The following is a 22,947-nucleotide window of genomic DNA, read 5'->3' on the forward strand; positions in this document are numbered from 1 at the left end:
ATATGTGTTATTTCATAGTTTTGATGTCTTCACTATTATTCTACAATGTAGAAAATAGTACAAATAAATAAAAACCCTTGAATGAGTAGGTGTGTCCAAACCTTTGACTGGTACTGTACATGCAAGCAACATAACACACACAAATGTGTCCAACGAGTTTGTAGAGTCACAAGCTTGATGTAATTATTGCGTGCTAGGAATATGGGACCTATACTAAACTTTTACTACTTTTAATACAAATAAGTGAATTTGTCCCAATAATTTTGGTCTCCTAAAATGGGGGGACTATGTACAAAAAGTGCTGTAATTTCTAAGCGGTTCACCCGATATGGATGAAGATACCCTCAAATTAAAGCTGGCAGTGTGCACTTTAACCTCATAGTCATTGTATCATTTCAAATTCAAAGTGCTGGAGAACAGAGCCAAAACAACACAAAATGTGTCACAGTGTGTGTGTGTGTGTGTGGGGGGGGGGGGGCTGAGTTTCCCCAAATATGCCCACAAGGATAGTAAAACAAGGAAAATTCTCCCTCGTGGGGACATCTCCCAGGTCCCCACGAGCACAGAGGCTGTTTTAAACTTAAGAGTTAGGTTTAAGGTTACAATTAGGGTTAGAATTAGAGTTAGGAGTTAGGGTTAGGTTTAGGGGTTAGGGAAAATAGGATTTTGAGTTGAAATCAATTTTAGGTCCCCACAAGGATAGTACAACATTTGGTGCGTGTGTGTGTGTGTGTACATGGATTAGATCCTGCCCATTTCCCAAAGTTGACAACTTTTTTACATGGGGGGTACTGTAGGCTATTTCAGAAAGCAGGATCAACAGGTTTCCTAAAGATTCTACGTAATCCATAGTAAAAGGTTTTATCAGGATCTTGGATTGTGCTAAGTGAAATACAACTCTCGATGTGAATGAAAGCAATTGGCAATTCGTTTTTATAAACCCAACACTTTATTTGGATTTCGGAACAAATATTCCCCAATACCATTACAAATTGTTCAATATCAATCTAGTTTTTGTAATAACTAATGGTTATTGGTAGAATGATCAAATCCATGAATGGTCCAGTCTGTGGTGGAGAAAGGGGGTTGGGTTTAAAGCGGAAAAGAAAAGGCCACAGTGATTTCAGTTTGCTCTCCAACCAGAGACAACAATGACGTGATATAGCAATTATGAGAACTATTGGTTTTGTAAGAAGTAAAACATTTTTACTCAAATAAAAAAACATACAATCAAGCTCACAGACCCAAAGCTCACACAGAACAGACACATGGTAGCACCTAGGTAAGTTGGTGCACACACGTTTCTGCTCACACAAGCAATGCCACCCACACGTTACCACTCTTTCACACATACACACATAGGCCAACACACACCCCCAGACAGTGTGACAGACAGTGTCACTCCCTGGGCTGGATGTCCAAAATGTTCTCAGCCAGGATGGTGAGTTTGCTTTCTTCCAGTGCTCTGACCAACCGGCCCAGCCGTGCTGCCCTCCCCTCCGCCTGGATGAAGCGGCTCAGCAGCTGATAGGCCTGCTCGTACAGCCCCTCCCTCTCGTACTCGTAGGCCAGGTTGTCTATGGCCGGCCCCTTCAGCGCACGGCAATTCTTGCCCAAGGCCCGCCCCACTTTCCTCCAGTCCCGCCCAACGCCGTTGGAGAACCGCTGCAGGTCCCCCGCCGCCAGCATGCGGTCCTCTGATAGGTCAGGAGACAGAGTGGGAGGGGCTGTTAGAGACATGTATCCAGAGTCTATATATGGCTCTGCATGTAAGACGTGGTGTAAGTAAGTAAAAAACAACAGCAACCTTCCAGATACTGGCCCTCCTCTCTTACCTCTAGGCTACCCTGCTGTCCCGGGTGTACTAGATGACCCATAATGAGTGTCCTCTATACCAGAGATTGGGCAAGCTATAATGGTCCTCTTCCTCAAAGGACCACTTAGATTAAAACCAGCACTTGAGCTGACTAAAAGTGTCATCAAACTATTTGAGGCACAGGTCAATAACCTTCCATAGACCAGTGGTGGTCTACTGACCGAGAGGTGAGAAACACTGTTCTATGCCAGTGTATGAATGTAGAGGACCCAGGGGACATAGAGTCCCAGCTCCCCGCTGAACCCCCACTGATGATAAGAAGCAGCCATGGCAGTCAGAGCCAACTCACCAAACACCCTCTTCTGGAACAGGAAACAGTTGCTGGGCACGGGGGGCTCTTCCTGTGTAAGGGTGGGTGGCTGGGGTACGTGACCCAAGGCCTGGCTCTGCAGCTGCTGCTCCAGCTCAGCAATCTCATCATGCCGTAGGCGCCCCGGCTGACAGGAAGTGACATCAACATTTAGAACACCTCATAGTGAGTCATAAGACATAAGGCACAGCAGAGCACCTGACAGGTATACACTATATATTGTGATCTGTTTATCATATATTACCAGTAACAACACCATTATATATGGATTATAACCTGTATATAGTATATTACCTGTGACTGGTGGATGTGCTGCAGACAAAGCTCCAGATCGTCCAGACAAAAGTCCAAAGTGTGCGTCCCGGCTTTGAGCTGGGTTTCCACGGCAAGCTCCTGTGGGCCGAGGAGGCGGCAGGTGTGCTGGGTGAGGGACTGTTGTACGGCACCGGAGCCATAGCTCTGCAGGAACCTGCGGCACGCAGCCGCATCCACAAACTTCAACTCCACACCCAGCAGAGGATCTGCATCGTGCAGCTTCAGGATCTCGTACCCCTCCAGCCCCCCCACCGAGTCTGGGACACAGACCAGGTAAGGTCAAAGGTAGGAGGTTAGAGGTAACCATAGCAATTCACTGGCACAATAGTCATGTTTTCCACAGTGACCATAAAACAAATATAACCTGACTGTGTCTCCCTCCACTACTCTGGTCCAGGCAGAGCTCTGAGCTCAACCGTGTTATGACTTCCTAAAAGATCTCCCTGCGTTTATGTGACAGCAGTTTTTCATAAGCTTTTAACTATATTCATCCCCTCAGTCGATAAGCAGGTCACCCTGCAACACAAGCCCCTTTTCACTCCCCATGACCACCAAGCTTTTCTTTCTATCAATAATACATCTGCCTCAACCAATGCTCAGCATGCTCCCCACGCGAGCTGGAGACCGGATGGCCTGATGTGGCTCACCTGTGAGTGTCAGCTTGAGGACTTTGAAGACGCTGAACTTGCCCTGCTGGTCTTTGTAGAGAGAGAGCAGGTTCACTGCGGGACAGGAGTGCAGGAAGAGAACCGCACATCCTGTCCACGGGCCATCCTCCACACTCAGTGCCACCATTTTCTAAAATATCACATGGAACAACATCCCATACAAGATTAAAGTTCATAATGCCTCTGCTCTGTATACTACTATTCAGACATTATGCTGAATTTTGTACAGCACAGGTGCTTGTACTTATAGCTATATTCTTACATGCACAGTACACACACACTCCCCACTTGACATTATCACACGCATGCGCAATAACAGAAACAGACATGCATGTTCTCCTATAAATAGTTAATGTGAACTGTCTCTGTCCCTGCCTCGTTTCCTCTTTCCCTCTCATACATATCACACCTCCTCTCTCCTGCCTCTCTCCTCCCGTGTCCTCTCAAATAAACATACAGTACCTTTTCATCCATTATGTCCATTGTTTGGTCATTCCCGTCATCTGACCTCAGCTGTCACAAGCTTCTTCTATGTGTTCTCTTCAAGCCTCTTCCTTCCTGCAGAGATATAACAGATATATTACTCAGACGATCAACAGTCTGAGTTCAAAGGCTAATACACATCAATCAAATCCATCCTGGTATTAAAAAGAGTCAGGATCCAGATGCAGTCACAATACAATGCAACCCAATACAACCCCTCACTTTATATTATCTCACTCCACTATCCTTACCATACCCTATCTTACCTTCCCTATATGTCATTACATTAATTCACAAAATATATATATATATTTTTTAAATAACTAAAAAAAAAAAAATATTGTAAAGTGGTTATCCCACTGGCTATAGGGTGAATGCACCAATTTGTAAGTCGCTCTGGATAAGAGCGTCTGCTAAATGACGTAAATGTAAATGTAATTCTCTCTGCACCATCTACTTTTCTGTTGCTGTCTCTGTGTCTTGTTTGGTGTGTTTCTTTAGTTTTGCAATCCAAAACGGTCAAGGGGATACTGGGGTAGCTTAACTTGTTTTGGGCTTGTGTCTGGGTTACCTAAATCATCCTCTTCCCTACCATTTGCCCCTGGCTGCTGCTGTTCTAATTGCTCCACTGGCCTGCTGTTCTCATCTGTCCTCCTTCTTGGCTCATCTGAAAGGTAGCAAGGTAGAGGTGCAGCATGTCATTAGTTAGTTTTGAAGGGCGACTGCACTTCCTGATTTGGCCTCGTTTTAGATTTGGTTCATTAAGAAATGCTAGCGGCCATGACTGAATTGAAACGTGAGTTGGTTTTGGGGTGTGGTTTGATGTGGGTGTCTCATGTGCGTGTTTACAGGTGGGAAGAGGTAGCCAAATTATATTGCCAATTAGCTTCAGCCAGCTGGTGCGCGACCTGACTTTGACTTTGGATAGCCTATCTCCGGGGATAGTTAGGGACAGTAAATAAATTACACAACGTAAATGAGACAATATTTTCATGTTGCACACCTTTTAGTTTTCTCATTAAATTATTAAAAAATAAAAAAGTTATGGAACAGTTGAAAACCTGTAGAGGAACGGGTAGAGGAGGCAAATGCATTTTGCCCCCCAGGATAGGGAGGAGGATGGTGAGAGAAGCAACAAAATCCCCAAGAATCACTGTGAAAGAATTGCAGGCCTTGGTGGCGTCTTGGGGTCACCAGGTTTGAAAAAGCACCATCAGATGCCACCTCCACAACCACGGGCTCTTTGGAAGGGTTGCCAGAAGAAAGCCCTTTCTGACCCCAAGACACAGACGCAAGCACTTGCAGTTTGCCAAACGTCATTTAAATTATGACTGGAAGAAGGTGCTCTGGTCAGATGAGACCAAAATTGAACGTTTTGGTCAGATACAGCATCGGCATGTTTGGCATCGAAACAGAGATGCATACAAGGAGAGGCACCTCATACCCACGGTGAAATATCTTGTTTCTTATGGTCTGAGAGTCTTTAGGTGCCTTTTGGCAAACTCCAAGCGGGCTGTCATGTGCCTTTTACTGAGGAGTGGCTCCCGTCTGGCCACTCTACCATAAAGGCCTGATTGGTGGAGTGCTGCAGAGATGGTTGTCCTTCTGGAAGGTTGTCCCATCTCCACAGAGGAACTCTGGAGCTCTGTCAGAGAGACAATCGGGTTCTTGGTCACCTCCCTGACCAAGGCCCTTCTCCCCCAATTGCTCAGTTTGGACGGGTGACCAGCTCTAGGAAGAATCTTGGTGGTTCCAAACTTCTTCCATTTAAGAATGGAGGCCACTGTGTTCTTGAGGGCCTTCAATGCTGCAGAAATTTTTTGGTACCCTTCCTCAGATCTGTGCCTCGACACAATCCTGTCTCGGAGCTCTACGGACAATTCCTTCGACCTCATGGCTTGGTTTTTGGGACCTTATATACTCAGATGTGTGCCTTTCTAAATCATGTCCAATCAATTGAATTTACCACAGGTGGACTCCAATGAAGTTGTAGAAACATCTCAAGGATTATCAATGGAAACATAATGCACCTGAGCCCAATTTCCAGTCTCATAACAAAGGGTTTAAAACTTATGTAAATAAGGTATTTCTGTTTTCACTTTGTCATTATGAGGTATTGTGTGTAAATTGATGAAAAAATAATATTTTATCAATTTTATAATAAGGCTGTAACGTAACAAAATGTGGAAAAAGTCAAGGAGTCTGAATACTTTTTGAAGGCACTGTATGTGTGGGGTACAGAGATGAGGTAGTCATTCAAAAATCATGTTGAATTATTATTGCACACAGAGTGAGTCCATGCAACTTATTATGTGACTTGTTAAGCATATTTTTACTCCTAAACCTATTAAGGTTTGCCATAACAAAGGGGTTGAATACTTATTTACTCAAGACATTTCAGCTTTTCATTTTTTATTAATTTGCAAAAAATTCTAAAAACATAATTCCACTTTGACATTATGGGGTACACTGTGTAGGCCAGTGACACAAAATCCAAATGAATCAATTTTTAATTAATGCTGTAACACAACAAAATGTGGAATAAGTCAAGGGGTGTGAATACTTTCTGAAGGCACTGTATGTGATCGTTTCCCAATGTAATCAAGGTTTGAAATGATTCTGTTTTTTGTCAAATACTATATATGTTTGGGATTCATGCTGTCAATTTGCAGTGTACAAATTATTTATAACTATGTTCCGGCCCCCCGACCATCCGCTCAAGGAAAAATCGGCCCATGGCTGAATGTAATTGGGGACCCCTGGCCTACATGTAATCATAAGCCATCATTATTACATTCATACACCGGTAGTGTCATACATTATTTAAAGCATACCATAGAGCAGGGTTCTTCAATTCCGGTCCTGGAGGGCCGAAACACTTCTGTTTTTTATTTCTACCTGGTAGTTAATTGCACTCACCTGGTGTCCCAGGTCTGAATTAGCCCCTGATTAGAAGGAGAGGATGAAAAACAGAGGTGTTGTCACGCCCTGGCTCTGGGGACTCTTAAAAGTTGAGCCAGGGTGTGTAGTGTCTATGTTGTAGTTTCTATGTTTTTGTTCTAGTTCGTGTTTTCTATGTTGGCCAGGGTGGTTCCCAATCAGAGGCAGCTGATTCTCGTTGTCTCTGATTGGGACCATACTTAGGCAGCCTGTGGGCACTAGTTATTTGTGGGATCTTGTTCTGTATAGGTTTGTGTTGGTGAACCTTTAGACGTCACGTATCGTTTTGTTGTTGGTGTCAAGTACTCATTAAAAGATGTACGCCTATCACGCTGCGCCTTGGTCTGCCTCTTATAATGATCGTGACAGAAGATCCCACCAGAATAGGACCAAGCAGCGTGTGCAGGAGCAAACGCCGGGTATGGAACAGGAGGTTACTCTGGTAGATGTCCTCCTCGGTTGGGGGAGAATCACAGAGGAGGAGGCCGTCCACTACCGGAGGGCGATGAGGGAGGATGCCCAGGCAGGAGAGGAGAAGCGGCGCCAACCGGGCCGTCGTCGGACAGGCGAGAGGCAACCCCAAATAATTTTTTTGGGGGGGCACACGGCATGGACGACGGGGCTGCTGGAGGCAGCTACAGGGCGAGTTTGCGGACTAGGAGAGGAGGCCACCAGGTTACGGGGGCCATTGGTCATGAGGGGGAAGGAGAGTGTAGAGGCACGGCGAGAGGTACTGGGGTGTGTTACCAGTCCGGTCCGGCCCGTTCCTGATCCCCGCACAAGGCCAGTGGTGTGTGTTCCCAGTACGGTCCGGCCTGTTCCTGACCCTCGCACCAAGCCTGTGGTGCGCGTCGCCAGCCCGGTCCGGCCCGTTCCTGCTCCCCGCACCAAGCCAGTGGTGCGCGTCGCCAGCCCGGTCTGTTCCTGCTCCCCGCACCAAGCCTGTGGTGCGCGTCGCCAGCCCGGCCCGTTCCTGCTCCCCGCACCAAGTCAGTGGTGCGCGTCGCCAGCTCGGCCCGGCCCGTTCCTGCTCCCCGCACCAAGCCAGTGGTGCGCGTCGCCGGCCCGGCCCGTTCCTGCCCCTCGCACCAAGCCTGTGGTGCGCGTCGCCAGCCCGGTCCGGCCCGTTCCTGCTCCCCGCACCAAGCCAGTGGTGCGCGTCGCCAGCCCGGTCCGGCCCGTTCCTGCTCCCCGCACCAAGCCAGTGGTGCGCGTCGCCAGCCCGGTCCGGCCCGTTCCTGCTCCCCGCACCAAGCCTGTGGTGCGCGTCGCCAGCCCGGTCCGGCCCGTTCCTGCCCCTCGCACCAAGCCTCTGGTGCGCGTCGCCAGCCCGGTCCGGCCTGTTCCTGCTCCCCGCACCAAGCCAGTGGTGCGCGTCGCCAGCCCGGCCCGGCCCGTTCCTGCTCCCCGCACCAAGTCAGTGGTGCGCGTCGCCAGCCCGGCCCGGCCCGTTCCTGCTCCCCGCACCAAGCCAGTGGTGCGCGTCGCCGGCCCGGCCCGTTCCTGCCCCTCGCACCAAGCCTGTGGTGCGCGTCGCCAGCCCGGTCCGGCCCGTTCCTGCTCCCCGCACCAAGCCAGTGGTGCGCGTCGCCGGCCCGGCCCGTTCCTGCCCCTCGCACCAAGCCTGTGGTGCGCGTGCCAGCCCGGTCCGGCCCGTTCCTGCTCCCCGCACCAAGCCAGTGGTGCGCGTCGCCAGCCCGGTCCGGCCCGTTCCTGCTCCCCGCACCAAGCCAGTGGTGCGCGTCGCCAGCCCGGTCCGGCCTGTTCCTGCTCCCCGCACCAAGCTAGTGGTGCGTGTCGCCAGCCCGGTTCGGCCCGTTCCTGCTCCCCGCACCAAGCCAGTGGTGCGCGTCGTCAGCCCGGTCCGGCCCGTTCCTGCTCCCCGCACCAAGCCAGTGGTGCGCGTCGTCAGCCCGGTCCGGCCCGTTCCTGCTCCCCGCACCAAGCCAGTGGTGCGCGTCGTCAGCCCGGTCCGGCCCGTTCCTGCTCCCCGCACCAAGCCAGTGGTGCGCGTCGTCAGCCCGTCCGGCCCGTTCCTGCTCCCCGCACCAAGCCAGTGGTGCGCGTCGTCAGTCCGGCACAGCCCGTGCCTGTTCCACAGCTGCTCCACACCGGAGCCTGAGCAATCCGCTCCACCGGTGTCCAGTCCAGCTCCGGCCAGCGGGACCAGACCAGGGACGCTACGGTGGGGTAGCGAGAGAGTGGTGGTCACGCCCGGAGCCAGATCCGCCTCCGAGGCGGAATGCCCACCCGGCCCCTCCCCTATTGTGTTTGGTTGGCGCGGTCGCAGTCCGCGCCTTTGGGGGGGGGGGGGGGGGTACTGTCACGCCCTGGCTCTGGGGACTCTTAAAAGTTGAGCCAGGGTGTGTAGTGTCTATGTTGTAGTTTCTATGTTTTTGTTCTAGTTCGTGTTTTCTATGTTGGCCAGGGTGGTTCCCAATCAGAGGCAGCTGATTCTCGTTGTCTCTGATTGGGAACCATACTTAGGCAGCCTGTGGGCACTAGTTATTTGTGGGATCTTGTTCTGTATAGGTTTGTGTTGGTGAACCTTTAGACGTCACGTATTGTTTTGTTGTTGGTGTCAAGTACTCATTAAAAGATGTACGCCTATCACGCTGCGCCTTGGTCTGCCTCTTACAACGATCGTGACAGGTGTTTCGGCCCTCCAGGACCGGAATTGAAGAACCCTGCCATAGAGTGTATGAGGATTATGTCATCATCAAGAGTTTAATAATACAACATTTAACATCCACCACTGCAGCGTCAAATACTAAAATTATCCTGCCATATGTCAACCAAAGGATTGCCTGGACATTGGGTTAATTCAGTGAATGCCATTCCTTTGATTTGGATGAAAACGAGAATCAGTCTACAAGGTACAGACTGCCAAACAAGTTGAATTGGTTGGTTTCTTTTTTTGTAGTGAATATTTATATTGTACAGTCTATAGAGAGCAATATTAATGGTTAGTTTGGCAAAGCTTACGGGAAAATGAATGGAGTTTTTGTAGGGTTTTTCAATAAACGCAGAAAATAAGGCCTGTGGTAAACACAGACTTAGGAGATCTTATTTGTTTTGTTCTATGAGATAATTTTTTATTTATCAGCTAACGTCCCTTTTTGTGAATTTTGAAGCATTTACGGTATAATAAACACATAACACACATAAATGCTTCATAATTCATAAAAGCCATGTTAACTAACTAATATTATCTCATAGAACAAAATGTATAAACTCTCCTAAGCCTGTGTTACCTCAGACTTTATTTTTTGGTGTTTATCCCAAAATCCAATTATTTTCCCATTAATTTTCCCCATAGGAATGGCTGAATGAAACAGAGTTAACTCATTTCCGGTTTTTAAGACTACAAACTAGCGAGCTAGACTATATACTAGATGACTGACAGGGGGCGCTGTTTTGAATCTACAAACATTTTAGAATGCATTTATTAGTTTTTGACACGTTTATTCTATTACAGACACCTTAATGCATACTTTTGAATCATATTATGTGAGCTAAGCATACCAATAAAAAATGAAAATATATCAAAACATTTTCCTTAAAGTATCATTTTTAGAATGAGTGGCGCAGTGGTCTAAGGCACTGCATCGCAGTGCTAACTGTGCCACTAAAGATCCTGGTTCGAATCCAGGCTCTGTCGCCGCCGGCTGCGACCGGGAGACTCATGGGCGGCGCACAATTGGCCCAGCGTCGTCCAGGGTAGGGGAGGGAATGGCCGGCAGGGATGTAGCTCAGTTGATAGAGCATGGCGTTTGCAACGCCAGGGTTGTGGGTTCGATTCCCACGGGGGGCCAGTATAAAAAAATATGTATTCACTAACTGTAAGTCGCTCTGAATAAGAGCGTCTGCTAAATGACTAAAATGTAAATGTAGAAAGAACTACAACAAAATACTTGAATAAATGTAATTTTGCCCTTGAAACATTTAAATGAAATACTGAAGAATTCCATTAATTCCTATGTAAATACTGCTTTTCTGCAGAGTGCCAATATGGCCAACCGGTGGCTTCAAAGCCTCTAATTGGCCAATACATTGCATCAGCAATCTCGGGTTTATATACATCATTGGGTTAGACTACTGGGCCTACAAGACAGGTAGCACTATGGGATATGCAGTTCTGTGAAAACGCGGGTCCCGTGAGTCACATGTACATGATGACAGGAATTTAATTACATTCTCTATTGCTATGAGACAAGAGTATGACACAGCAGACTGGTCTCATAGACTAGACGTAGCATAGTAAATGTAAATCCGTATCACTCAAATTAGTATGATATGTTACGTTTGGTATTGTGAAAGACATGGAGACCCGCACACTGTCGAAAAAATGAATAAATCCAAAACTGAGGCTTGAATGCAAAATAAAGATGTTAGAACATCATGGTGCCCAAATAAATGAAAGGTATATTTACACTGAGAATGGCCTAAGGCCGAAACTTTGGTGTTTTGTTAGATTTTTTGGCCATCATAATGTTCTAATAAACATATATATTTAGCATTCAAGCCTCAGTTTAGGATTTATTCATTTTTTCGACAGTGTGCGGTTCTCCATCTCTTTCAGTATTCTTATTTTGACTCCTACGCACCTGGAACCAACACTATTCAGTAGTAAGGACATTAAAAGAGCACAGACAGCTTCTTATCATTTACATTTGGTATGGTTACATAAGATAGGTTACTTAAGGCAAAAACTAAAGGAGGGTGGTTGGTCGGGGTGGATGGGTGGGCGTATAATGCGAACGTGTTCGAATCTCACTGACAACTTTAGCATTTTAGCTAATTAGTAACTTCCCCTAACCATAACTGTTTTAGCGAAACCTTCCCCTAACCTAACTCTTCCCTAACCCTTTAACCTACCTCCCAACCTTAACCCCTAACCCTAACCCCTAGAGCTAGCTAATGTTAGCATTAGCCACCTAGCTAACTTTAGTCACAACAAATTGAAATTTGTAGCATATCATTCATTTTGGAAATTCAGACCATATTGTATGAATTGCAATTCGTAACATATCATATTAATAGTCATTAGTAACATATCATACAAAATTGATGATGGCTTCCACAAATTAATACATACCATACGAAATGTAACATGTCATTCTAAATGGATGGAGCTTCTCGCATTTACGTACAGAATAATACGAAATGTTCTGAGACCACGTTGGACACAGTGCGGTTCAGACTTTTAGGAAACTAGAAAAGTAGGCCTACTTTATAGTAGATTAAGCTCCACCAAACACCGCCTATTGAACTTCAATAATACAAAAGTCTACTGGTGAAGTTTTAATCATTATACATTAAAGTTGTTACAAAACAGTAGCCTAATCAACAATAGAAAGGAATCATAGCAACTTGAGAACATTTTCTTTCATGATTGACTTGTACTGTTATGTATTTGTTTACTGTCATTTGTGGCATTAACTGTTGTATAGGCTGTAATTTCATTTTGGGTTTAAAGTAAAATCATAATTGTATTGTTAACTTACCTTACAAGAAAAAAAACTTTGTAAGGACTGCAACGCGTCCTGACCAGAGGAACAAGTACAGATACAGTAATAATTTCCTGACAGGCGATTGGCTACAGGGGAACCTCGAGGCACTGTGATTGGTGAGAAAGAACATGCCGCTTCCCTATTGGTTAGAATCACGTATCTCTACGGGAAGGAAGTAGCTTTACTGCTGTAGCCATTTGCTTGCAACTGTGTAGCTAATTACAATGTTGAAATGATATCATCACTAAAGGCAAAAGGAATCGAGTGAGAAGGAAAATACAAAATAAGAAAGAGGTTATTTTATTTAGGCCTATATAGATATATGTACTGTTATTTTGGGTTTTTGGAACCAGGTCCAGGGGTGATGTTATTAATTTGCCCGGTTTAAATGCTGTTGACATGTATAATCCTTCCTCAAAGTAATCACTGCGCCATTTTGAATGTAAGGAGGTGCCTTACATGCACATCCATTGTCAGACAAGTGATTATTTCAGAGAAGGTAGGATACATTTAACAAGGAAATAAATGTTATCTTTCAAATGAAAACCTCTGTTAAAGACTGAAACTATGGCAACTGCTTGGGGACAAAAACAGGCCAGATGGAGGCTATAACAGAATAGAAAGGAGCAATAACAAAAAATGAAGTGAGCAAGGCCCACATAAGGTCTGACAGTAAACTGTAGGTCTTATCTAGGTTTGACAGGAAATGGCCTCACTATTAATCAGAGAGCCACTTCCAGGAAAATTCCGATAGGTGAACTCAAAATACAGACTTTAGCCCTCCCTTCCTCTCTCAGAATCTGATATGCCAGTGCTTCACAGTGTGCAAAGCTAAAATATCAGGATCGATGAATAAACCCTAGTGCTGAAATATAGCTGTGGTGCTGTGTTATTGTCAAACACCCACACACATTAAACGGGTTAGACTACTGTTCATCCTCAAGTATCCTCTTTGATCACAGCTGCAAAATTGTAATAATCACAAACACATTCTCTATATTTCACTGTTGATCCTAGCTACAGATATAGCCAATCGTTTATCATCCGCACACGGGCTTGAAAATAACCGCACCAGTTTAAGCACCGCCTTCGCCCAATCTTGATTCGTCCAAGTAATCAATGATGAAAACACAAAACCAGGAACTACTGCTGCTAGTAATAACAACATTCTGTGAGCCTTGACAGTTTCTCGACATTTCATCTGTCCACGAGAGATTATGCCGCTTTCACATGCTAGTTGGAACTAGGAAACTCATACATTTCCAATTTGCTAATTCGTCAAAAATCTCCCCGTTTCCTAGTTGTCATGATGACACACCTATCTCGATCGATGGGAGAATATTTGAAATATATAAGATTGCGGTTTACACATCGTTAGATTACTTAATGGAGCAAAACATGTATTTATAATGTAGCATTTTCGCACCACTTGCAATTGGACACAGACATTTTAGAAGATACGTTTGTCCGAATCGAGAACAAAGATAGTGTCGCAAAGTTAAGGTTGGTCAAAAATTCTCTGTGCTACACCAAACAGTACCTAACCTGTATCTCCCACTAATGGATACCAAAAAACTCTGGTTAACTCACATTATCTGGTATAACAATCTGTAGCTCCATCCTTTGTCGAAATTTAACAGTCAGATTGCGACCATTATTTCAATATTTTCACTAAGGTGACTGAAAACTATATAATGTATACCGATGTGTTTAAGAACTATGCAATGTATATCAAATAACTATATTTTGCTATGTAACTACTGTGTATAAAAAAGTGCCATGTATGTAAAATATGAGTCATATATAAATGTAACAACAACAAAAGCTGTAAGAAGAGGGGATGGGCCAATAAAAAATAAATACAAAAGTTTAGTGAAATCAGATATCTGCCAAACATCTAGCTGTTATTACTAATTTGTTATTCAGTTTGGTATCCAAGTGAAGAATTTAACATGGGAGTGGACGGTGTTCAATCACTGGTCTGTAGTTTACTTTCCTTGAAGACAGATTCATTTTTACAGTGACAGCATGAACACTGTAAGATAGTTTGAATACATACTACAGACACATACAAATAAGCTAGCAATATATAATAATAATATTATATTCCATTTAGCAGATGCTTTTATCCAACGCGACTTACAGTCATGCATGCATACATTTATGTCTGGGTAGCCCCGGGAAACAAACCCACAACCCTGGCGTTGCTAACGCCATGCTCTACCAACTCAGCCATACAGCGCCACAATAATGACACACGATAATGAACACAAAATGCTACCAAATGCTGTCACTGTAGACAATTTTTTATCTGCGTTACTCTGTGGCTACCGACTAAAACCAGGTAACCATGGTAACAGGGTATCCCTGCCTGTTCACTTTAATGAAGAACACATGACATCATGGAGCTTTAGAGTAGACCAACCACCCCTCACAGTGATGTTATATTACAAACACACACACCTCAACACCCACACAAAAACTCATTCATAATACACAAAGGAGAAGTCATAAACTGCTCTCCTACAAGGATCACCAATAGGTAGGGTGGAGCTTCTGTGATTGATATGTTTGACAAATTTGAGAGTCTCTTTGTCCCTGTATACAAGAGCCAGGGAGTTCTCCTCTGGATACACCGTCAGGAGCTGCGGACAGGAGGACACCGATGAGAAATGACAACCATGACAATCATAGGAATCTAGTTAATCAGTTGCCATTTGAACAGTGACATCACTCACCTCCTCATCCTCTTCATTAGCAACGTAAGAGGTGAAGCCCCCAAACTCAGTCTGCCAGTCTGATAAATAAAAAGACAGTTATCACACTTTGGAGTTGATATTGTGTATGAAAACATTTGCACTTACAACTTTGCAAATAGTTCCTAAAACTATGATTCTAACCTACATTGTGTGTCTGTGTGTGTGCTTAAGCATGAGTGTCTGATTAAGCGTGTGTGACTGACCAGGACAGCTCAGGGGCAGCAGTAGGTCAAGGGCGTACTCCGCTCTTGATGCGTCTCCATCGTGCAGTAGTGTGTAGCCCCCGTGAGCCCAGCGCCGTAGCTCTCCAACACACACCGGCGTGCTCGGCTCTTGAGGATACACACAGAGGGGTCAACACATATTTACAAAGGCATATTCAGTCCTGAGGAGGTACAGAAAGGTCAAGGCTCACAAACACACAGATCTGAGGATACACACAGGGGTCAACACACATACACAAACCCACACACACAAAAAAACACATACAGACACAAACAAGCAACACACCTTTGTTATTCTTATTAGCTGATGGTGTGTCCCCAGATGACCCTGTGGCTTCTCTCTCTTCCTCATCTTCTTGGTCCTTCTCTTCCTCCTCGTCTTCGTCACTGGGGCTGAGGTAGTGCAGTCTCAGGCCAGTGAAGTTGGACAGAAGCAGGAAGAACGCCTCCGAGCACAGCAGCTCCCAGCATGCATTCACACACTGGGGGAAGGACTCTAACGAAGCCACTTCATAACATCTGCACAATGCACATACACACAAAAATATTTACACACATCATATACATTTACACGCATCATAACACCTTAGGGATATCTCTCTCACTCACACAAACAAATTACTGGACAGGCTCACCTCCTGTTGGGAGGACCTCGCTTGGTCCACTGGACCTCAGTCGATCGCAGTGCTTCACTCACCTCCTTAAACTTCTCCTCCTGTAGAGAGAGACACTGTCAACCAGGAGAGAGGCAGCAGGAGAGAGATGGAGAAATGAAGAGGTAGAGTAATGGGTTACTTTGAGGAAATTCTTGAGCTGGATCTCAGAGCTGTCCTCGAACTCTTGCTGAACCTGTGACTGGTAGTCAACGTCCAGATACAGTGGATTCAGCCACTCTAGCAGCAGTGTCTCCTGTGAACAGACACAAAATACACACTCAGGTAAAATGCACACACACACGCACATTTATTTATTTCATGTGACTACATCCTTGCTCTACGGCTGTGAGTTCACTCTTTCAGAACAAACACACACTTACATCTCTGGGAAGGTGGGGGCTCCTTGGGAAGGGGGGCTCGATGTGACGACGTGGTCGCTCCAAAGACAGCCCGTGAAACCAGCCACTCAGAGAGAGACGACACTTATCCTCTGACAACACCTCTGCAACCTGGACAAACACACAGAGAGACAGCCATCCGTAGATTGCACTACTGCTACCTGGACAGGTGAGAAGCGTGTGGTTGTTACCTGGTGGTATAGGAAGAACTACCTGGTGGAAGGAGACGGGTGAAACCTCGAAGAGAACCAGAGTGTTCCAGCTGGGCACCAGAGACTTCACCACACTATGGGGCTGGAAGTGACCTATGCACAAATTAGATTATAAGTTAAAACACTAATTATTTCACTCACGCCAACACACACACAGCCACACACCAATACTTACCATCTGTGCTGAAGAGATCCAGGGTTCCTCCGTCGCTGCACTCCCATGGAGGGACAAGGTAGAGGATGAAGGCAACACGCCTCCCCTCCAACTCATCATCATGACACAACAGAACATCTACCGACAGAGAGATAGAGAGGGCATAGATAATATAATATATAATATACCATTTCGCAGACACTTTTATCCAAAGCGACTTACAGTCATGCGTGCATACATTTTTTTTGTGTGTATGGGTGGTCCCGGGGATCGAACCCACTACCTTGGCGTTACAAGCGCCGTGCTCTACCAGCTGAGCTACAGAGGACCACAATAGATAAAGAGAGAGAGTGATTTGTAACAGACAGATCATGCATATTTCATCATTAATTCCAGAAATATGCATGTCCATATAGACTAAATATGCAGTGGGCAGAACAGGATATCTTGAGGGATAGCTAAGTGCTTCTGCTCTTTTCTTCTATAGCTTTATTAGAGATGGAGGAGGAGCATGCTAATATAAAGGCTTGCTCATTTCTTTTTTGAAGAGTAGAGATAAAAACATGTGGCTCACCAGTGTATTGGTACTTGGCACAGGAAATGTCCACTGTGGGCTCCAGTTCTACCCCCAACACTTCCCCCAGCCAGGATCGAAACCGCCCAAATAGTGCTGCCCTGAAAACACACACAAAGCTCAAAAACAGCCAAACTGAGAGCATGCACATGTAAAGGACATCACGCTGCTTGCTTAGTGAGTACAGCTTTCCCCTGATTCAGCGCATAACGAGGCTCGAACTCAGGACCTCTGCCTCGCAAACACGTGACCGCCCTCCTGAAGCGTCTTACCCAGTCGTGCAAATGGTACACGCGCAAATGGAGACACTTCAGGCTGAGGAATGAGTTTCACAGATCCCCATCTGCTACACACACACACACAAAGCAAACATGTTCTCTCTACCTCCCTAAATCACTCTCACACACACACACATACAAATTACCTCAAGCCTGTGATGTGAGGCTCTTTTCTCTTTTTCAGGTCATCTGACTGTAAGATAAATTGTCAATGAGTGTCATAACTCCCAATGTCATAACTCCAAAAGGCAGAGTAAAGAAACATTATGAACAAGAAGTAACCCGTTTCCAAACTGTATTCCTATCTGTTTTCCTTTTTCACCTGATTAAATTTGTACAGGTCGTTGGACTTCTCATGGAAGTTGAGGTCTAGAAGCTCCCTCTGTAGGTTCTCTGTAAAGCTCTCACTCTGGATGAAGTTCCTGATGATGCAGTGAGGGAAAGTGTGGCAGTCCAGCTCCAGGCCCCCTTAAGAGGAACACCAGAGGAACACTCAACGAGTGGTCTAGCAATATAAACAATGTTTTAACACTAATTATGTGTACAAATGTAACATTAACTAAAGTATGTCTTATAGAGCTAGTTGTTGCCTCTGGCTCATTTTCGTTTGAGGTTATAACCAGTTCTAACAGCACATAGGAAGCTGGTAAACCTTCTCAATACTCCAAAAACATACTTTTTTGTGACACCCTTTTGTGACTTCCCTTTGGGTGCCATATATATTACTTTTAATTTTTAATTTTACTTTACTTTTTTTTTTTTTACTTTAGTTGTGTTACTTTTTATTTATATATATATATTTTTTACTTTAGTTTATTTAGTAAATATTTTCTTAACTATTTATTGAACTGCATTGTTGGTTAAGGGCTTGTAAGTAAGCATTTCACGGTAAGGTCTACGCATGTGACAAATAAATTTTGATTTGATATACAGTACCAGTCAAAAGTTTGGACACACCTACTCATTCCAGGGTTTTTCTTTATTTGTACTATTTTCTACATTGTAGAATAATAGTGAAGACATCAAAACTATGAAATAATACATATGGAATCATGTAGTAACCAAAAAAGTGTTAAACAAATCAAAATATATTTGATATTTGAGATTCTTCAAATAGCCACCCTTTGCCTTGATGACAGCTTTGCACACTCTTGGCATTCTCTCAACCAGCTTCACCTGGAATGCTTTTCTAACAGTCTTGAAGGAGTTCCCACATATGCTGAGCACTTGTTGGCTGCTTTTCCTTCACTCTGCCGTCCGACTCATCCCAAACCATCTCAATTGGGTTGAGGTCGGGGATTATGGAGGCCAGGTCATTTGATGCAGCACTTCATCACTCTCCTTCTTGGTAAAATAGCCGTTACACAGCCTGGAGGTGTGTTGGGTCATTGTCCTGTTGAAAAACAAATGATAGTCCCACTAAGCCCAAACCAGATGGGATGGCATATCACTGGAGAATGCTGTGGTAGCTATGCTGGTTAAGTGTGCTTTGAATTCTAAATAAATCTCAGACAATGTCACCAGCAAAGCACCCCCACACCATAACACCTCCTCCTCCATGCTTTACGGTGAGAACTACACATGCAGAGATCATCCATTCACCTACATCTCACAAAGCCACGGCGGTTGGAACCAAAAATCTCAAATTTGGACTCCAGACCAAAGGACACATATTTCCACCGGTCTAATGTCCATTGCTCGTGTTTCTTGGCCCAAGCAGGTCTCTTCTTCTTATTGGTGTCCTTTAGTAGTGGTTTCTTTGCAGCAATTCGACCATGAAGGCTTGACTCACACAGTCCCCTCTGAACAGTTGATGTTGAGATGTGTCTGTGACTTGAACTCTGTGAAGCATATATTTGGGCTGCAATTTCTGAGGCTGGTAACTCTAATGGACTTATCCTCTGCAGCAGAGGTAACTCTGGGTCTTCCATTCCTGTGGCGGTCCTCATGAGAGCCAGTTTTATCATAGCGCTTGATGTTTTTTGCGACTGCACTTGAAGAAACTTTCAAAGTTATTGACATTTTCCGTATTGACTGACCTTCATGTCTTAAAGTAACGATGGACTGTTGTTTCTCTTTGCTTATTTGAGCTGTTCTTGCCATAATATGGACTTAGTATTTTACCAAGCAGGGCTATCTTCTGTATAACAAACAATGACGAGTCAGCCTACAGGGAGGAGGTACGAGAATTGGCATTGTGGTTTCATGACAACAACCTCTCCCTCAATGTCAGCAAAACAAAGGAGTTGATTGTTGACTTCAGGAAGCAGAGGAGGGAACACGCCCCGATCCACATCAACAGGACTGCAGCAGAAAGAGAGTCACAAGTTTTAAGTTCCTTGGCGTCCACATCACCGAGGACTTGTCATGGACCAATAACACCACCTCTCTTGTCAAGAGGGCGCAACAGCGTCTCTACTTTCTAAGGCAGCTGAAGAAACCCGGCATGCTGCCCCAGGTCCTCTTCAAATACTACCGCTGCACCATCAAGAGCGTCCTGACCAGTTGCATCACAGCCTAGTATGAGAATTGCTCCATCTACAAACGCAAGGCCCTCCAGCAGGTGGTGAAGATGGCCCAGTACATCACTGGGACCGTGCTCCCACCCATCCAGGACATCTATTCGAAATGGTGTCTGAGGAAGGCACGCAGCATCATAAAGGACCCCACACACCCCAGCCACGAGGAGACGGTAACGGAGCATGAGGTCAGATACCAACAGGCTCAGTGACAGTTTCTATCTACAAGCCATCTGACTGCTGAACACTTGAACTGGACTGACCACCTGTTCTGATTCTCCGCATCTTAGCACACATGCACACACCCACACAGACATACACATATACAGTGCATTCGGAAAGTTTTCAGACCCCTTGACTTTTTCCACATTATGTTACAGCCTTATTCTAAAATGGATTACATTTTTTAAATCCTCTTCAATCTACACACAATACCTCATAATGACAAAGCAAAAACAGGTTTTTAGAAATGTTTACAAATGTATTACAAATAAAAAACAGAAATGCCTTATTTACATAAGTATTCAGACCCGTTGCTATGAAACTTGAAATTGAGCTCAGGTGCATCCTGTTTCCATTGATCATAATATTATAATAATATGCCATTTAGCAGACGCTTTTATCCAAAGCGACTTACAGTCATAGATAGGAGTAACAGTAGTGACACATACCCTCAATGTGAATCCTTGAGATGTTTCTACAACTTGATTGGAGTCCACCTGTGGTAAATTCAATTGATTGGACATGATTTGGAAAGGCACACACCTGTCTATATAAGGTCCCACAGTTGACAGTGCATGTCAGAGCAAAAACCAAGCCATGAGGTCGAAGGAATTGTCCATAGAGCTCAGAGACAGGATTGTGTCAAGGCACAGATCTGAGGATGGGTACCAAAAAAATTTCAGCAGCATTGAAGGTCCCCAAGAAAACAGTGGCCTCCATCATTCTTAAATAGAAGCAGTTTGGAACCACCTAGACTCTTCTTAGAGCTGGCCGCCCGGCCAAACTGAGCAATCGGGGGAGAAGGGCCTTGGTCAGGGAGCAAGAACCCGATGGTCACTCTGACAAAGCTCCAGAGTTCCTCTGTGGAGATGAGAGAACCTTCCAGAAGGACAACCGTCTCTGCAGCACTCCACCAATCACTACTTTATGGTAGAGTGGCCAGATGGAAGCCACTCCTCAGTAAAAGGCACATGACAGCACACTTGGAGTTTGCCAAAAGGCACCTAAAGGACTCTCAGACCATGGTTTGATGAAACCAAGATTGAACTATTTGGCATGAATGCCAAGCGTCACGTCTGGAGGAAACATGGCACCATTCCTACGATGAAGCATGATGGTGGCAGCATCATGCTGTGGGGATGTTTTTCTGCGGCAGGGACTGGGAGACTAGTCAGGATCGAGGGAAACATGAACGGAGCAAAGTACAGAGAGATCCTTGATGAAAACCTGCTCCAGAGCGCTCAGGACCTCAGACTAGGACGAAGGTTCACCTTCCAACAGGACAACGGCCCAAAGCACACAGGCAAGACAACGCAGCAGTGGCTTCGGGACAAGTCTCAATGTCCTTGAGTGGCCTAGGCAGAGTCCGGACTTGAACCCGATCTAACATCTATGGAGCGACCTGAAAATAGCTGTGTAGCGACAGTCTCCATCCAACCTGACAGAGCTTGAGAGAATCTGCAGAGAAGAATGGGAGAAACTCCCCAAATACAGGTGTGCCAAGCTTGTAGTGTCATACCCAAGAAGACTTGAGGCTGTAATCGCTGCCAAAGGTCTGAATACTTATGTAAATGTAATATTTAATTTTTTGATTTTTATAATTTTTTCTTCGTCATTATGGGGTATTGTGTGTAGATTGATAAGAGGAAAAAACTATTTCATCCATTTTAGAATAAGGCTGTAACAAAATGTGGAAAAAGTCAAGGGTTCTGAATACTTTCCGAATGCTACACACACATCACAACTGCTGCTACCAGACCCCCCCATATAAGTGTACATATTGGCTATAAATTGTGCCTTCATTAATTATACTTATGCTAAAACATGTTTTTCTATTCTACGGAGCCATTTACTTTATGTTCTTTCCTTATTGTTGTTTCATTGTCGAGAAGGAACCTGCAAGTAAGCATTTCGTTGGATGATGTATACCATGCGTATTCCGTAGATACGACTAATAAAAACGTTAAACTTCATGAAAAGTGATAATTGTGGAGGTAGATAGTTTGACCCACATCTTCTAGTGTTTTCAGATCAGTGGTCATGAAAACAAAGTTGTGACTAAAGCTTTGCACTTGACTGACAATATTGATATGTAGGGAGACTAATAGCTTATCAATTAAATAACCATCTATGTAACGAGAGAGAAACAAGACTAGCCAAAGCATGTGCTTGGTGTACACATGTAGCTAAGATAGCTAGCAAGTAGCTGACCATGAGAGTACTGCGCTCGCTGCGACCATGCTTCCTTCACTCCCCTCTTCACATCTTCGTCCTCGAGTAGTGGAGAAAGTGCTGCTATCTCTTCACGTTTCTTTCTCTTCTTTCTTTTCTCTGTATTGTCGCTATCGTCTCGCTGTCGTTTACAATTCATTTTAGTAGAAATAAGAGTCGCGGTTAAATTGCGTCATAAAAACGCAGCAGGACGTTGGTGGTTCATTTGGCTCCTTTCACTTAAAAGAGCCGGCCCACTTCGCTTCCAAACGGCTCTTCGTTCAAAATGCTTAAAAATCGAGGGGACACTGTGGCCTCATCCAAAGTTACCCGGACAGGGCAAACAAGGCACGATATAACCCCACCCACTTTGCCAGAGCACAGCCCCCACACCACTAAAGAGATTCCAACAGGCCACTAACTTACTAACCTAAAACAAGGCGGAGTATAGCCCACGAAAATCTTCCCCACCACAAGAGCCAGAGGTCAGGAAGGTGGGAGAGCGCGAGCAAGCCAGTGACTCAGCCCCGGTAATAGAGTCAAAGAATCCCAGTGGAGAAAGGGGAGCCGGCTAGGCAGAGACAGCAAGGGAGGTTCGTTACTCCAGTGCCTTGACGTTCACCTTCGCACCCCTG

At 45.1% G+C, this 22,947-nt stretch overlaps 2 protein-coding genes across 5 annotated transcripts; both read right to left on the minus strand.

Annotated features, from left to right (window-relative positions):
* Nucleotides 1-926: 926 nt before the first annotated feature.
* LOC311111106 (tumor necrosis factor receptor type 1-associated DEATH domain protein) lies at nucleotides 927-12,175 on the minus strand. 4 transcript variants are annotated; one of them, XM_084153774.1, is made up of 7 exons: nucleotides 12,100-12,175; nucleotides 4,245-4,319; nucleotides 3,632-3,727; nucleotides 3,149-3,299; nucleotides 2,481-2,758; nucleotides 2,166-2,313; nucleotides 927-1,697 (listed from the first exon to the last, which is right to left on the minus strand). In XM_084153774.1, the coding sequence occupies exons 3-7, from the start codon at nucleotides 3,650-3,652 to the stop codon at nucleotides 1,399-1,401; spliced, it is 897 nt and encodes a 298-aa protein (XP_084009900.1). In that variant the 5' UTR covers nucleotides 3,653-3,727; nucleotides 4,245-4,319; nucleotides 12,100-12,175; the 3' UTR covers nucleotides 927-1,398. The 4 variants fall into 4 exon arrangements, with proteins under 4 accessions (XP_084009900.1, XP_084009901.1, XP_084009902.1 ...); XM_084153775.1 differs by having other exon boundaries at nucleotides 12,105-12,167; XM_084153776.1 differs by lacking the exon at nucleotides 4,245-4,319 and having other exon boundaries at nucleotides 12,105-12,167.
* Nucleotides 12,176-14,073: 1,898 nt separating this feature from the next.
* On the minus strand, nucleotides 14,074-22,754 carry LOC311111544 (prolyl 3-hydroxylase OGFOD1-like). Its single transcript, XM_084154296.1, has 13 exons — nucleotides 22,313-22,754; nucleotides 17,683-17,828; nucleotides 17,507-17,553; nucleotides 17,083-17,183; nucleotides 16,530-16,646; nucleotides 16,356-16,447; nucleotides 16,125-16,253; nucleotides 15,884-15,997; nucleotides 15,724-15,803; nucleotides 15,375-15,607; nucleotides 15,068-15,196; nucleotides 14,844-14,902; nucleotides 14,074-14,750 (listed from the first exon to the last, which is right to left on the minus strand). Exons 1-13 carry the CDS (start codon nucleotides 22,470-22,472, stop codon nucleotides 14,589-14,591), a joined length of 1,569 nt encoding a protein of 522 aa, XP_084010422.1. The 5' UTR covers nucleotides 22,473-22,754; the 3' UTR covers nucleotides 14,074-14,588.
* Between the last annotated feature and the right edge of the window lie 193 nt (nucleotides 22,755-22,947).

The sequence above is a fragment of the Coregonus lavaretus genome (genome assembly GCF_964263955.1).
Source record: "Coregonus lavaretus genome assembly, chromosome: 37".
Lineage (NCBI taxonomy): Eukaryota > Metazoa > Chordata > Actinopteri > Salmoniformes > Salmonidae > Coregonus > Coregonus lavaretus.